This window comes from Babylonia areolata, chromosome 22 (genome assembly GCF_041734735.1).
Source record: "Babylonia areolata isolate BAREFJ2019XMU chromosome 22, ASM4173473v1, whole genome shotgun sequence".
In the NCBI taxonomy this organism is placed as follows: Eukaryota; Metazoa; Mollusca; class Gastropoda; order Neogastropoda; family Buccinidae; genus Babylonia; species Babylonia areolata.
In genome coordinates this window covers 10,524,925-10,541,893 of record NC_134897.1, presented here as the reverse complement: position 1 = coordinate 10,541,893, position 16,969 = coordinate 10,524,925, and the positions used below count along the sequence as shown (strand labels likewise).

General features: G+C 37.8%; 1 protein-coding gene across 2 annotated transcripts in view; it reads right to left on the bottom strand.

Annotated features, from left to right (window-relative positions):
- The window catches only part of LOC143296933 (MAU2 chromatid cohesion factor homolog), a 40,227-nt gene that overhangs the window by 16,083 nt on the left and 7,175 nt on the right, over positions 1–16,969 (bottom strand). Inside the window, exons 5-14 of one of the 2 annotated variants that reach the window (XM_076608962.1) lie at positions 16,963–16,969; positions 16,134–16,289; positions 11,644–11,719; positions 10,018–10,038; positions 5,649–5,728; positions 5,157–5,247; positions 4,056–4,159; positions 2,950–3,027; positions 2,085–2,159; positions 667–797 (exon numbers count right to left, since the gene is read on the bottom strand). The exon at positions 16,963–16,969 is cut by the window's right edge and continues 116 nt beyond it. In XM_076608962.1, coding sequence (XP_076465077.1) covers positions 667–797; positions 2,085–2,159; positions 2,950–3,027; positions 4,056–4,159; positions 5,157–5,247; positions 5,649–5,728; positions 10,018–10,038; positions 11,644–11,719; positions 16,134–16,289; positions 16,963–16,969 — 819 coding nt within the window. The remainder of the gene's footprint in view (positions 1–666; positions 798–2,084; positions 2,160–2,949; positions 3,028–4,055; positions 4,160–5,156; positions 5,248–5,648; positions 5,729–10,017; positions 10,039–11,643; positions 11,720–16,133; positions 16,290–16,962) is intronic. The other variant, XM_076608963.1, reaches the window with a different exon arrangement.

The window sequence follows — 16,969 nt, the reverse complement described above, 5'->3', positions numbered from 1 at the left end:
AAAAAACCTACATACCACTTTAGCCTTTTCAGTATCAAGCTGCAGTGTGAAAAACTCTTCAGCACCAACTACTCAACATACCAAGCTCTCAGTCACAGGCTTTGGTTCATGTCAGAACACCACAATGGACTTGTTCACTTCAAACTAGGTCAGGGAGTAAAGGTTAGTCATTGTTCTATTGGCAGGAAACTGGCTGCAGCTGTCAAGCTTTGTTACAATGTGAAAAAGTCCTTCCAACATGACCCCTGGATATCCCCTGAGGTGACCTATGGCAGTGAAAGAGCTGACATCAAGTAAGGTTTTGCTTTCCCCTACTCCCCAAAAATTAGAAAAAGCATTTCATACTGCTGAAAGTTAAACAAAAATAATTCAATATTTACCAAACTTTACACTGAAGATATGAAAGGACTTCATACCAAACAATCTGGAGGGAAACAAAGATTAATATGAACAAAGAAAGCAAATTAGAAATAAAGTGAAATAAAAATAGGGAAACGAATGTATAAGTTCATAAGAAAGGAGAGAAAGAAATAAACTGAAAGGTGGGAAACAAATCTTTAATAAATATTTACAAACAAAAATCTAAGAAAGCAGAGAAGAAATATTGATGAAGAAAACAAGAGACTAAGCACCAACAGAGACAAGACACACACACACAGTACTGACTGTGACTGAAAGGTTTCCGGCTTGAGCAGCTCCACCATGCGCATAAGGTCAGACTGTCGGTTCATGCGCAAGTACACAATGGCCAGATTCAGGTTGATGAAACTCGACAGCTCACTCTCTGCACTGGGTTGCTGAAACAGGAAGAACTGTAAACATCTTTGTTACTCAACAGTCACTGCTATAACCAATCACCTGTCGGATCATCTTCGTTACTCAACAGTCACTGCTATAACCAATCACCTGTCGGATCATCTTCGTTACTCAACAGTCACTGCTATAACCAATCACCTGTCGGATCATCTTTGTTACTCAACAGTCACTGCTATTACCAATCACCCTGTCGGATTATCTTTGTTACTCAACAGTCACTGCTATAACCAATCACCTGTCGGATTATCTTTGTTACTCAACAGTCACTGCTATAACCAATCACCTGTCGGATTATCTTTGTTACTCAACAGTCACTGCTATAACCAATCACCTGTCGGATTATCTTTGTTACTCAACAGTCACTGCTATAACCAATCACCTGTCGGATTATCTTTGTTACTCAACAGTCACTGCTATTACCAACCACCCGTCGGATCCAATCATCCACCAACCATCTTCTTCTTCTGCGTTTGTGGGCTTCAACTCCACATTCACTCGTATATACGCGAGTGGGCTTTTTACGTGCATGACCATTTTTACCCCGCCATGTAGGCAGCCATACTCCGCTTTCGGGGGTGTGCATGCTGGGTATGTTCTTGTTTCCATAACCCACCGAATGCTGACATGGATTACAGGATCTTTAACGTGCGTATTTGATCTTATGCTTGCGTATACACACGAAGGGGGTTCAGGCACTGGCAGGTCTGCACATATGTTGACCTGGGAGATCGTAAAAATCTCCACCCTTTACCCACCAGGCGCCGTCACCGTGATTCGAACCAGGGACCCTCAGATCGAAAGTCCAACGCTTTAACCATTCGGCTATGGCGCCCGTCCACCAACCATCAATATTATTGTTGATTAAAGGACATTTTCTTCTGATACTTATGTTTATCTAACAAACTTACTGTGACCCACAAATACACACTCCGGCAGGGGTCGGATTCCTGTCCCATTTAGTCAGGGATGTGGGAGGGAGGTAATCTACTAACGGGAGGTAATTAGCTGTAGCTACTTTCTCTTTTTCCGCATTGGCGGCTGGTAGTTTGCACAGGACAGGAATCAGACCACTGCCACAGTCTGTACAAGGGGGTCAAGGTAGAGTGTGTAGTCAAACATCATCAGCATTACTGTTCACCTGAATATAAGGAATAACTAAGGAAACACATGTGGAAAAAAAAAATCTAAAGTAAGGTTTTCAAATCTTTTTAACACACAGATTCCAGCTGTGTACACAAGAAAACACACAAAATCAAATGAAATATTACCTTGTTTGCCTCCAGGGCTGTTTTGAACTGTGCTTCAGCTGCCTCCATACAGTTCATAGACATGGCATACAGTCCCTGTGTACACACAAAAGAACACATATCAACTGTGTTATCATTAAACAGCTTCTAAAAACAAGCACGAGAGCTCTTTTACACATTTGTTTATACACATATACAGTACACACCAATAAATACACACTGTGTTAAACATCAAATAGCTTGTAAAAACAAACATTAGTACTCTCTCACATGTGTGTGTACAACCACATACATATATAAACACACATATACAGTACACACAAACAAACATATGGTACTGGTGTTAAACAAACAGCTTCCTCACATGTATGCATACACACAGACACATCTGTATGTACACACAATAAATCTTTACCATCACATACAAGCCAATATGTCCAAGTTAAAATAACAACTCACCTATGTGTCTGCGTTTGTGGGCTAAATTTCAACACTCATTCATATGTACAAGAGGGCTTTAAAGTGTATAACCATTCTTACCCTTGCATATCCTCTTTTTCAAGAGCTGCATGCTAGATACAAGAACCAGCATCACACCCCACACCATACACCCACTGGCCTCATGCATGAAACCTTACAATTATAGTATGCAACTATACCGAAGCTGCCTACTTCACAGTTACTTCTATCTTCTGTAGATGGGATTGCCTGAACTTAATTAAGACTTACTTTTAACCTTACAACGAAGTTGGGAACTGCAGTGCTTGCTATCTTTTATATTCATATATGTTCAACTGACTCCTCACCATTCACACATACAAGAACTCGCATCAAATCGCACCACACACACACACACACGCCCACCTTCCTCCACACACAGACTTACAATCAGAGTGTGGATCTGAGCGCCATGCATTGTAAACAGATGGGGCTGCTGCTGGCAGACATGGCAAGCCTGGAATATCTGGAACACACAGAGAAATGTCAGCCGTCACAAGTCAATGGACTTGGATGAGAAAAGGACAAATTCTTCCACAACACAAAGTACCCACTGATCACATGAGACAAAAAGAGCTGCACTTGACAACACTTAAATTGTACATTTAGTTTCCATGAGAATCTGGGACATCTCACAAAATATTATTTTCCAAAATACACACATCTGTATCTGATTGTTTGTCCTTAGCTGCACTAACACTCACAAAACAATGTAAGAATACAAGAACTGTTTTGTTTTCTTGCACTAAAAGTGTATGTACGTTAGTAATATTTTCTAAAACCATTGATTCCAGCTATATTGTGCTGAACCATACACTTACCTCATTGTTTAATTAACTGACATTTCCTGCAAAAAACACCACCACCACAAAGCAGTAACATAATAACTTCCAGCCAGCTGCCCCTGAACCATGAGAGAGGGGGGCAAGGGGGGAAAGAGTGGTCTATGTAATCTGCAAAGTGCCCTCAGCTCTTACATTATCATTATGTTAGGCACTTAAGAGCCCATTATATGGGGAAACGCTGCATAACTACTATCTATTATCATTATCAAATTATTTACATCCTTCTTTTGCTCAATTCTCTGAAAATAGTAACCCAACTTCAGAATTTTCATCCATACCCTTTATCTGTGTCTTTTACGGAGCTTTGAAATATTTTCAAGTTTTCTAGTGATCTACTAAAAGAGTCACAAAGAGACAGGCATTTCTTGAGATACAAAACATCTGCATCTGATTTACCTGTTTGTTTGCCCCTACCATGCACCCCCCCCCCCCCCAACACACACACACACACATTGTATGCCCAAGAACTGTTTTCTTTCCACACACTAAGTATATACATTTCTCACTGTCCTTTTTTCATGTTTAACTTTTCCTCTAAAAAAAAAAGCAGAAATTTCCAACCAATTACCCACATCTTTTTCAGGTTCTAAAGTATGTTTCAAGTTTTCTAAATACGAGGCATCAAGACACTGGTTCTGATGCTGGTTACCTCCTGAATGGCGACGGACTTGTGGCCCATGATCAGTCTGCACATGATGATGTGTTCCAGCAACATCAGCTGAAAACTGGACAACAGGGGATGTGTGTCCAGCACTGAAACACACACACACACGCATCATTCACTACACACGTCCACAATTTCTTCACACATACAAAATAATTCTCCATGTGTGTTCAAGTGTGTGTATATATGCCTGTGTTTGTGCCAATGTACATGTTCATGTGTGTGTTTACCACATTTGTATACGTGTGTGTGTGTGTGCATCTTTTAGTCCATATTTGTGTGTGTACAATGAATGTGTACATGTGTGTGTGTGTGCTATGTACATGCATGTGTCAGTATGCACATGTCTGTATGTGAGCACATGAATGTAAATCTAATAGCTAACAGACCATATCACTTTTGTTATTTGTTGGTCTGGGAATATCAAATACACAAAGGTCAAAGATATACAGACGGACACTTACTTTCAACTGTACTGAACAGTGCGTAAAAGATAATGACATTCAATCTTCTAAAAACCATTGCATTCAATTTTCACCTCTTCAATCTGCAAGAAAGGTAGATTTTGTCATACTCACTTTTAATCCTATTCAATCTGTGATAAGTGAAATGTGTTCTCCCATCTTCACTTTTTAAATATTTGATCTGGGAGTGGGACAGATTTTAGTTCAGTTTTCAGTCTACATAACTAACTTACAGGCAGGTGTTGCATTACTTTCTTTTTCTTTTTTTTTTTTTGCTGCCCCATCATCTAAACGGTTTCAACGGCATTATTACACCCACACAGCTCATTCCAAGTCCCTCATACATAGCCACACCCCAGTTCATCTGCTGCAATCTCAGTACCAGCAGACCACAGAAAACTATTAATGTCATGGGTGTTGAACGACTCCTTCACTTCTGAACCTACGTGTGTTCCTATATTCTGACAGTAAACTGTCACAATGTGTTGCACTATTCTCTCTTTCAGCTTATATAGTCAGTACAGGTGTTCTGTCAGTCTCAAACTTCTGACACTTCTTCCAGAGTGTGACAAAAAACTGACTCAACATGTGTTGTACATACACTGGGTGTCATGGTACTCACTCTTTAACTTTTCGATCTGCATGAGGGCCTTGTCTGTGTACTTCTGTGCCTTGTCCATGTAGCCTGCCTGCATGGAATGCATCACTGTCACCTGAAACACCACACATGGACATACCTGGTCAGTGCAGTCCACACACATGTACTGTCAAGCCATGTGGGCTGTGTGAGAGTTTTTTTTGTGTATGAGTGGTCATTTATTATGATTTGTGTGTTGGTGGGTGGATGGACAGATGCATGTGAGTGTAAGAGTGGTTGAATGTAAGTGCATATGAGCGAGTGAGAGAGAGAGAGAGAGTGTGTGTGTGTGTGTGTGAGCATGTGTGTGTGTGTGTAGACATATGTGGGTGTATGCGCCCAAGTGCATGTGTGTGAGTGTATACATAAGTGTGTATACATGTGTGTGAGTGCATGTGCATACCTGCACGTGTGTGCAAGTGAAAATGTGACATCAAACAACTGCCCACTCCTCCCCTAATGACTTGGGCCACTCACCAGATAGACCAGCACACACATGTGCTCTTTGGGCAGCCACTGGAACTGGTCCACAGGGTTGCTGCTCACCACCGGCGCTTCTGGAAAAACATCACACACCACACCCTTCACTCCATGTCTGCACTCTACTGAGGCAGGAGTTGGAACACAACCCACAGGCACTACACAAACCTCTCCAACACTAGTAATAGGCATCTTCAAGTCTAAGAGTGCTATGGAGTTGTGCTTTGAGCATTATTTCTGGTGCAGCGTCAGTAAAGGCCTGTCAAGCCACAACTGATGCAGCACCAGAAACATCACCCACAGCACAACTCCATCGTCTCCCAGGAGTGAAGAATGCCTACTAGTGTTTCCAACATACATACCTATTAACGTATGGCAAAACTTGAGATTAAGTATCACCTGACAAAGTAGCCAACAAAACTCGAAGTAAATCTGAGTCCTTCTCTTAACAGCTGAGCCATCCACAAGGTAGTGCTTCAGTCAAAGTTAAGTTGTACTCATACATTTAGCTACAAGTTTGGACTAACTCTTTATAACACACTTATCTGCTGCACAAATGACGACTAACACATTTATCTGAAGTTCGATTCAGTTAATTCTTATGTTTGACTCATGATTTATTTGATAAAAAAAAAAAAAAAAAAAACTTATGTTTGACTGATGATTTATTTGATTAAAAAAAAAAAAAAAAAAAAAAACCCACTCAATCACAGATTCAGATAATAAACGAATTCATTTCAAACTTTCATGGTATATTTAGTGACAGGTTTTCAAAATCTATGAATGTAAAATGACATAAAAAAAGAGAAATTAAATGATAAAATCTAACATCCTTTTCAGCACCTTAGTTATAAAAAGGAAATGTTAGGGAGGGGAGAACAATGAGAAAGTGCAGGTGAGAAACACCTCAGTTAAAATAATTCTTTCACAGGCTTCATCACACATTTAATTCATTCCAGCAGCACAATTGTAATGTAAAACCTTACAGCCTCCAACTAACCCAACCATGCCATCAGCTAAAGCATGCACATGCATACACACACACACCTGCATGTGCTAAACACACAAGAATAGTAAATCAGTAAGAATCATCTTGCATCCCAGAGCATCCTTCAACAAGTTAATCTGATGTAGATTATGGAAAGAATGTTGCATTCTTTTGTTTAAGGCAACCGTAAGTGCTTCTTTAGGGAAAACCCAATGTAATTAACAGCTTAAAATCTTCTATCACTATCTGCCAGTTTGGCACTTAATCTGAACAATAAAAAATTCCCTCTCAAAGTGACATTTAAAAATATCTTTCTCTGATATTATCAATATATTACTCGTTTCCATTATCATCAAACAGCCTTTTCTTTCTTGAACTGACTTGTGGTTTACATTTTAAAATACATGTACAGGTTAATATTCTCACTTCAAAACCTCTACACAAAAAAGCAAGCAGTCCACTGGTCAAATTTGCATATCAAATTGAACAGGCTCAAGAAATGGTGTTCCCTGGATTTTTATCTTCCTCATCTGAAAAGGCAACCAAGGGCCTGTCTGCATGTAGAAAGGCTAATATTCTAAACTGATACTACAGAAGAACTAACATTTAATAGGTTGAGTGAATAATTTGATGGACAAGCATTCTAAAGCTAACAACCATATACATTGGTCTTACCAGCATTTTGAGGCATACATCTGAATATGCAAATACTATAGACTAATACTAGTCTGAGGATTAAATTTCACTATGCGTGGATGAAATGCATATATATACACAACTTATAGGTTATATAAGTAAACCCTGTCAAAGACTAAGTTATCCTTTTATGCATTCACGTTTTCTTCATGAAATTAAAAGAAGTTTTACATGTATATTTCTTGATGACTTTACAAGCTATGTTCAGTCTAATAGACATCTTTTTCTTTCTTTTTTTTTCCTTCATAGACAAAAAACAACATGAAATGTCAAGATACACAAACAGTGAGAGACAAAACCCTTAATACAGTGACAGAATTCGACAACACTCGAACAGTAAAATACTGCATATTCATTTCTGAAGTGCAGTCAGAACCGTGGCACACAATAACAAATATCAACTCCTGCACAGGAACATCCACACTGAATGAAAAGATCGAGATTTATAATCAAACAAAAAATTTCTCAACACCATAAAGGCCCAAAATATACTGTACATGAGATAAGCCAGCATCAATAACAAGGCAAGGTGCTAACATTAGTTGGCAAACAAATGTACACAGATATGAAAATGTATCTCCTGATAAACGTGACTGATAAATGTACACACAGGAAGAATGACCACAACCACAAAACCAGTCTTGGTGATGACATTTATAATGTTCACAAATACATGCACAGAAAATACAACATCAAATCCAGCCAGATAAAATGTCTCTTCTTATAGCTGTACAACAAAGGCCAAATTGAAACAGGAATTCAATGAAGATTACGAACCATACACATACTTTCAGCAAAACTCCCTTCCATGTCACAACAGCTCAGATCTGTATATATTATTATGAATTTGTTGCACTTCCAGTCATCCACTTTAGAAAATAATTCAGAAGAAAATTTACACCTATCTTTCATTCACACCTATCTTTCATTGTTGATTAAATGTGTTCCAAGCTACTTTTTTTTTTTTTTTTTTTTTGCTATGAGTAATATTAGGTTACACTCTGCTATTTTGTTTCAAATCTCTTCGCACTCTATGTTTTACAGCAGATAAACTGTGTGACTAACTGCTTATAAACCAAACATTCAACAGTTCTGCTTATAAATGTGTTTCTTTTCCTTTTCTGCTTTGTTGTCTACATGAGCTGTAATGTATTTTGCACATCACAACATAATTTCATAATTATGATAAGATGTTGAATAACAATACTGACAAATTCAGAATTAGAACTGTTGTGCAGATCTCAATATGTTGCAAAAAATCGTCTAAATGCATATGGGGGGAAAATGGGTAAAACTGATAACGTACTGACTGTGAAGACTGTTTCTTAATATTAATATCATACACTCTGCCCTCTCTTGTTCATCCCATCCTGTCAATATGCAGCAACAAAACAAGTTCATTCCTTGCAACAGTCCACAAGCAGCTGTCAATGTCATGTTCCTTATGGTCACCCCCCTGGGCAAGATTTTGCACCCGTTTCACTATTTTCGGGTCGAGAGTATTCCATTCCAATAAATACAGGACACCACCAAAAAGCTCCCTAACTATCAACAATGGCCATTCAGCAACAGAACTCAAAATGTTTTTATTCTGGGATAACTACTTTGGGCATGGCCAATTCACCCAGTCTGACCTTGAGCCAAACTAAGCAAGCATCCTCCTCCCAGGGATATCACAACATTCCTCTTGAATGATCCTCACCAACACTAGGGACACAAATACAACAGGAAGTGACAAATTCACGCATGGAAGTGAACAAGAAATGGGGACTGTCTTGACAACAGAGAATTAATGGACCATCGTATACTACATATAGAACATCTGGAGAGAGAAAAAAAATGTGCACAAAAAATTCTGACTTCTGTCTTATGACTGAACCACCCCACATTTCTAAGCAAAGAAAACTAAACCTCAAGGTTTCATCTAATGAAGCAACAGCCCTATCCTTTAACCCCATTTACCCTCTTGAAAGGAACACACTTATATAACTGTTCACTGTTAGTGCAAAGCTAACTATCAATGGCAGAAACATAGGAATAAGATCTTACCAAGCTGAACAAAGTGCAACGCTGACAAGTGTCATCAAAATTATGAAAAGAACTTCTAGAAAGCTAAACAAAGTGCAATGCTTACATTCACTGACACAAAAATTACAGGAAAGAATTTTTTTCAGAGCTAAATAGGTCAAGTAAATGATAAATACAATGGAACTCTTTCTAAAAAAATATACCAAGCATACTGATTAATACAATGAAACTGTTTCCAATATGTATATCTAGCTTAAATTCTGTAAACATTCTATGCATTTCTTTTGAAAAAACAGTACCTGGGTTTTACAACTGGTGACATACACAGAACTGTAAGTGAAAACATAATCTTCAAATCATTTTGTCCTTCTTTCAAACCACTTCACAGCTCAAATGCACACCCAACCACCCAAATTACAGATGGTATAATTATATTCCCCTCATTTAATTTTTGTATGTGTTGCTTTGCATACTTATTTCTTTAAATATACCAGATTTCAGTACATAAATTTCACTAAGATGCTTGACCATGGACAACAAAATAGAGCGAAATAGAGCAAGAGAAATACTTTGTAACAATTTCCATCAAAACAAAGAAGAAATTGAAACAGGAAAAAATGATGCGGACTTGTAAGTCAAAGCTATAAGACTCACCCTCTTCGAACAGTGTTTCTCCTAGAAATTGTAATGGATAAAAATCACAAACAACACCATAAAAAGTCATAACCACAAACAAAATAAAACCAAAAAATAATAAAACAATGAATAATATTCTGAAAAGAAGTGGCCCCTTGCTTTAAGCTTACCCGCTATTTCTCATGCTTTCTACAAAATCAGAGAGATAACAGAAACCAGCAAAAACTGTTGTTGGTCTGTCTCAAAGACATATTTCATCCGGAAGAAAAATCATGAAAAAGTTAATTGTTGTCTGCAGCTAGGTTATTTGTAAGTTTGTCACAGCAGTCAGCACATGTGCACTTGATGGCGCTTATGACCATCAAATTCAAAATGTTTGATAGTTCTCAGTGATTTTCATAATTCCATTTCTAATACATATAAGACCTTACAGTCTGACACCAAATAATGGCAAACAACACCTGCTGTATGTAACTCACTGCTGCATGTAACTTACTACTTGTAACTCACTTCATGTCCCACTTAATGTAGTTATTTTCTTTTGGATCCAAGTAAGAAGAGAAATAATGGGAGAAACAGAAAAATGTAATGCACTTACACTGTACTTACATCACCGTTCACAAATAAAGCACTAACAGGAGAACAAAGACCAACAATGGCTGGGAAAAGACAATGAAGAATACAATAATTCTTGTTCCTATCAAAAGTTGTGGATGGTCAAAGGAATGCATGGCTGCATCCCAACAAGCCTGAAGACTAAAATAATTATACAAAAATATAATAGATAAGGCAGTTGTGTCATTGTGACTTCTGCACTATGAACAACTGAAAACAATCTTAAATCCAAACACGAGGAGAGTCAAGTCACTGAAACAACTCTGCTGTCTCAGCAAATGATGAGAAGAGAGATGTGGAGTAAGAGTGGGACATATGTTCAGAATAAAAATATAAAAAAAAAGAGTTGACGATCAGAAAGGTGGATACATGTGGACAGTAGGTGGAGAGGGGAGTGGGGGCGGGGGATGGCTGGTTGGAAATATTTGCTCAAATGTTTGCAAAAGGTTTGGAGGTAATCATCTATGACTAATACTCCTAACAATCACCCCATTCAACACAACACAGAACTTGGAGGAAAGGAACATGTCATTTAGGGCACTAGGCAGCATTCCTTCACTTTATATCACAAGTAAAACGAAAACAAAATAAACACCACAGGTAAACAGCATACCTATAAAATAGTCAGCATGCAAAAAACATGGAACAGATTTTCTACAAGGTGAACAACTTGTTCAAGCAAAGGCACTATTGAAAACAACAATCTTTCAAACGATACAAAACTCATGCTGATGTATACACAGAAACAATATTTTTCAATTCTGATTACAAAAAATCTTTAATATATATATATATTTTTTTTTTTTTTTTTTTCAAAGATGAAAGTGATGATGATAATGGTGTTGATGTTAATAAATGTACATATATATCAATAACAAAAAATAAAATAATACATACACAAATATCACTAACCCTTGCATTTGTTTACTGGGAAGACCTACACTGGAGCTGCAACTACATACCAAAACAGACTTGCCTACAAAACAGACAAGACAAACAAGAACAGAGACAGTAAACAGACAATCTCACCATCCTCTGTGTGGATCTGGGTGATGGTCTGAATGCTCTGCTGCAGCTGCTTCAAGATGGGCTTGACAGTTTTCACCTGAAAAATTTCCCACTTATATCAGAACTACTAAAAATACATGCTATATACAAGTCTGATGGTAAATCATATTACAGAAACAAAGCAGCTAGTAATATAAGATACAATACACTACACATCCTACAATTTGATTTCTTTTTGTCTCTCATTGTATGCAATGTTTGGAGTTGTTAAAGTGGCAGAATGGAAAGACCACTTTTCCTACATTTTACTGGTCCAATCACCTTGTTTATATAAACCTAAAAGAGCTAACAACCTTCTACAGAGCTAAGCATTTCCTAAAAAATCATCTTTGAAGTTGTTGGGTGGTTGTTTTCTTTGTGTGTGTGTGTGTGTGTGTGTGTGTGTGTGTGTAGGTACCGGCAGTCAAAATTTTAAAATAGAAAAAAAGATTTGTGATACATTTTATAAAAAAACTACTTTAAAAAATAGACAAAACACAAAAAGAATGAAGTCTCTACCTTTCTTAGTTTCTGAGATATGGCCGTTTTAAGATGACATGTCATGACGAACTTCGTAAATTTAGATTTTTCTCAAGTTCAGTGATACCTGAACAGCATAATCATTACCACAGCAGCCCCATTTTATTACTGTTCAAGAGTACATAACATATAAATAAAAAGAAAAAACAAATCCATTACTCAGAAAGTTTCTATTTTACAGAGCCTCAGATTTGACAAAAATGCCAGTTTCATATGTCCAAAACCTGATAAGGCATTTTTGGAGGACAGCCACACAAAAACTATACATTGGAAACTGCTGAAATCTATGATTTGGACCCCATACAACATAGTGATTTTGCTTATTTTTTTCTGTACAGTTAACTTGATTTACAAATGAATAATTGGCCTTTGAAAATGGGCTTTCTCTTAATTTGTGTGATGGAAAAAGTGACGTCACAAGCTGTCGAACTTAAAACAGCTCTAACTCAAAAACTACTTGATGGATTTGCTTCAAATTTTGCATGAGTGTTAAGAATGTTACAAGAAACAATTCTATTCAAAACAATAATATCAAACATCAAACCGGCAATTTTGGTTTATCCATATGATGAAAATGAATATGTCTTGAGGTACAAAAAATCTTAAATCAGTGAATAAAAAAAAAAGTCTAACATATTTCTTTTAATCTTAACAACTTGTCAATACATGTACTACTTTATGTTTGTAGACTGTTTCCATAACATGAAAAAATGAAACAAAAGAGAAAAAAAAAGGGTTTGGTGGTGTGGGAGGGAGGTTGGTGGCATTGTCACTGACTGACAACAAGATTTATGCATATCTCTGTACAAGTATGTCTTCCTCAGTTTGTCATGTTCAGGAACAGACCACACTCTGCCATTCTGCATTGTAACTTCACAACCAGAAGAAAACACAAACATTGCAGAAATACTCCCATCTTCTGGCTTATGTGGCCACACATATGTGTTGTTGGCAACTGTACATTTGTGTGGAAAGTTCACCTTAGCCTGGTCTGGTCTAAAAATTTCAGACACTTCCGACATGAAAATCATTGTCATTGAAGACAGCAATATTTTCTCCAATCCTGGTGAAAACAAAATCCTTAAAAGTGTTCTCCTCATCAGCTGTGTCACTGGATTCTGAAGACAGGTCTGTATCAATATCCATTGGCTCTGAAAAAAAAAAAAAAAATCATTTGATCTGATACAGATGGTTTACAAGTTCACAAAACACAATGCAGGCTAAATCACTATATGTTTAAATATTGGTTTATGATATGATGTACCCAAAGATGGTTCAGTGTGTGCTGCCCGGAATGCATGCATGTACACATATACTGAATGCATCTGCAAGTGCATCATTTCATTGATTCATGCTGTGCGTATGTGTGAGTGCGTGTGTGTGTGTGTGTGTGCATAATTATAAGCTTTGCATTGTTTGTACTTTTTGGGTTTTTTTCTCATGTAGCTTTGGTATTTGCATATAAGAACAGGTTTATATAATATTGCTGCAGACCATATAAGAAAGAAAAGGAGTAAAACCTGTCAAGGCTCTTCTCTATGGACAGTTACATTAATATTTGCAATTGTCACTAAAACTGGGATTTTTCCCTCCTATTAATGAAAGCTAGTTTCTATTACTTACTTATTTATTATTTAACATTTGTTACATGTGTTAATGTTTGTTATCAAAAGGTATTGCATTAAATCAGCAGTGGTGTGAAACCTGCATGTACAGCAAAGACACTGGGTATAAAATGCTGTGCACAGTATTCATCATTCTGTCCCTCAGTGTTAGCACAAAAGCGCACACACACACACACACACACACACACACACACACACACACACACACACACACAGAGCGGATGTGTTGCTGCATGAGTGCATGCACACTTCATGTGTGTGTGTGTGTGTCTCTCTCTCTCTCTCTGTCTATATGTGTGTGTGTGTGTGTGTGTGTGTGTGTGTGTGTGTGTGTGCATGCTGAAACTATGAGAGAGGAAGGAGAGAGAGTGTATTGACAAATGTAAACAAAGAGCTTGATGATGTGAAACAGTTATGTACAATGGCCTTTGATCCCACCTCTCCATGCTCAGATTGTGAGACAGATAATTATATTCCATTAATGTTGGTATTTATTTCTGAACTAAGTTAACAATAAGTAATAACAAACCAATCTCAATAGTTATGCTAACCTAGTTAATTTCTAGGTCACGAGAGGCCTATGAGGTGGTTGTTTCCGGTTTATGTCATGAACAATTGTCTGGATTTAAATCGGTGATCCTCTCTTTTAGAATCCTAAAAGGATCATAAAAATGTAATAAAATGCAAAATAATGCATTTACTTTTCATTACACGAGTTTTCATACAATATTTCAGTCTAGAATAAAACAGCACTAACACGAAACACAACTGGTGGAAACGTGTCGATCACTTCGTTAAGCGGTCAAAGCTTACTCCATTTATCACGAAATTGGAACGATCCTATGGATTAATAAGCCCTAAAAACTACGTGGATCAATTTAACATGAATCGATTTGTAAAATTTGTAATACTTACCTAGGTGGTTTTTTGTCTGGATGACGAAAACGCTTGAAATGTTAGCGTCATCGCTTGTCGATTTCATAGGAGCCGCGGCCGCCGAGTCGAGTCAGTGTGTGAATGTGTGTCACGGTTGCAAGCGTGCTTTTCATTGGCTGCGCTATGTTTGAGTGCGTATGAATACCTTGACCTTTGGTACCATTCGAATCAGCGAAAAATAAGCTTTCTATCGCTATGCTGTACCAATGGTGTTTATAGCTTTACATCGCGAAAAAAATCATTCAAATGTGTCCTTTTAACCGGATCAGTGTGCTGGCTCTTTGTTATGAAGTAAATTAATAAAATAACTGATGGTGGAACTTGTTTAGGCTTCGACCTTGCGGTTTGACCTTATTTGAAGATTGGGGATGGAAAATTCCACAACCTATAAACAAATCAAAACAACCGACCCTCGGACAACACGAATGTCCGCCATGGCGGAAGCGCGACATGGGATCAGTTTCGCTGATTATGGTAGGCAGTTCTCGGAACGAATACACACTCGCACTCACACACAAGTAAATAAACGAACAATGGATTGAAAGATTAATGGTTTGTCTTTATTTCCATTATGTTTTAAACAAGATTTATACACAATTTCACACAAAAATCATCAAGTGAAAAGTGACAAATTTCGGCCTGCTGCCGGCTTTCCCGCAGCCTTTGTTAGCAGGTGCCGGTACCGTGTGTGTGTGTGTGTGTGTGTGTTGTGCGTGCATGTGTTTTTATAATTATGTCAAACACGCGCGCGCGTGTGTGTGCATGTGCACGTGCGTATGTGTGTACATGTGTTTTTACAATTAAGTATGTCAAACTTAAAAGTTTTCATCAGCAACTTGAGATACTAAATACGTCATAGCCAACATCTATCAAAATTATCCCAGTTATGACTATCGCTGTCATGAGTGCCAACCCATGATGGCCATGACACAACTGCCCCTTTCCTTCACACAAGCTTCTTCATACTTGATTGTTTCATCTGTCTTTCACAGAGCCTGTGGCTTGATATGTCCCTTCTTTTATCTCATGTAAGTGGACTTTTACCAAGAATCTATTAGTCTACCTCTTACCGCTAGTTTAGCAGTTTGAAGCATAACTGATTAGCATGCCACACTAAACATCAAATCTGATCAGTAAAAAATATATATATAAAAAATGGGTGTGCGCAGCAGTCAGATACAAAACTGACGGATCTGACAAAGTGACTACTACCCTCTCTCAATGCAGACTTAGAGAAGTACGTTAGCTCTGTCCAAACCTTCTTCACATTGGCACTCACATCCAAATGTGTGTTTCATCTGAAGTACTACTATTACAAACACACACAGTTTCCCCCCCCCCCTCCCCCCAGTCCATCAACACACCACTCACCTTCCCAGCCATCAGGTAGTGGCACACTTGCAGCACGAGGAAGAAGACTTTGAGGGATTCCTTGTGTGAAGCCACACCCGCGTAACTGTCAATCAGATTGCTGGCCACGCCCATACAATCCTGCACCGTCTGCATGTCACGCTCTATCAACGCCAACTGCAACAGCACATCACCACTGCTGGAATTCTGATCATCAGTATCACTGAGCTCGATGTAGGAAAGCATACGACTTAAAATAACCAGAGAACTTCATTGTCATTGTACATTCCTTACACTTATCAGTCTAATCAAAAGTATGTTTCTATTGTGGTTTTGATGGGTGCCGACATCATATTCATACCTGGTTAGGGTCCTATTGTTTCTATGGTGGCATGCTGACGTCTGATGTTTATACACATCACTATGGTCCTATTCACCTTATCAACATTATCTTTCTACGGTGATTTTGACACTGACATCCTGTTGATACACAAGACACACAAATTAGTGATCTTTATGAACATGTTAAAAAGTAAATGAGCAACAGGAAGAAAAAAGTTCATTTAATGATAGGAACAAAAGCAATGTGAATGTTAAAGACAGTTAATGCTCTATTCATGGATGGGAGTGACTGATTTTTGTAACAGAAATTTGTAGCCAGGGTCCAGGGGACACTTTACTATAGTGCACATCTTAACACCGAAACAGAGTAGTAAAAAATATTTTTTTTAAATAATATTAATATGCAAATTTGCCAATTCAGAAATAAATCTGTACTAGTTAAAATACTTCCACCCATGTATACTGTTAACACTATACAACCAAACACACACACACAGCTGGATCTTACCATGCCT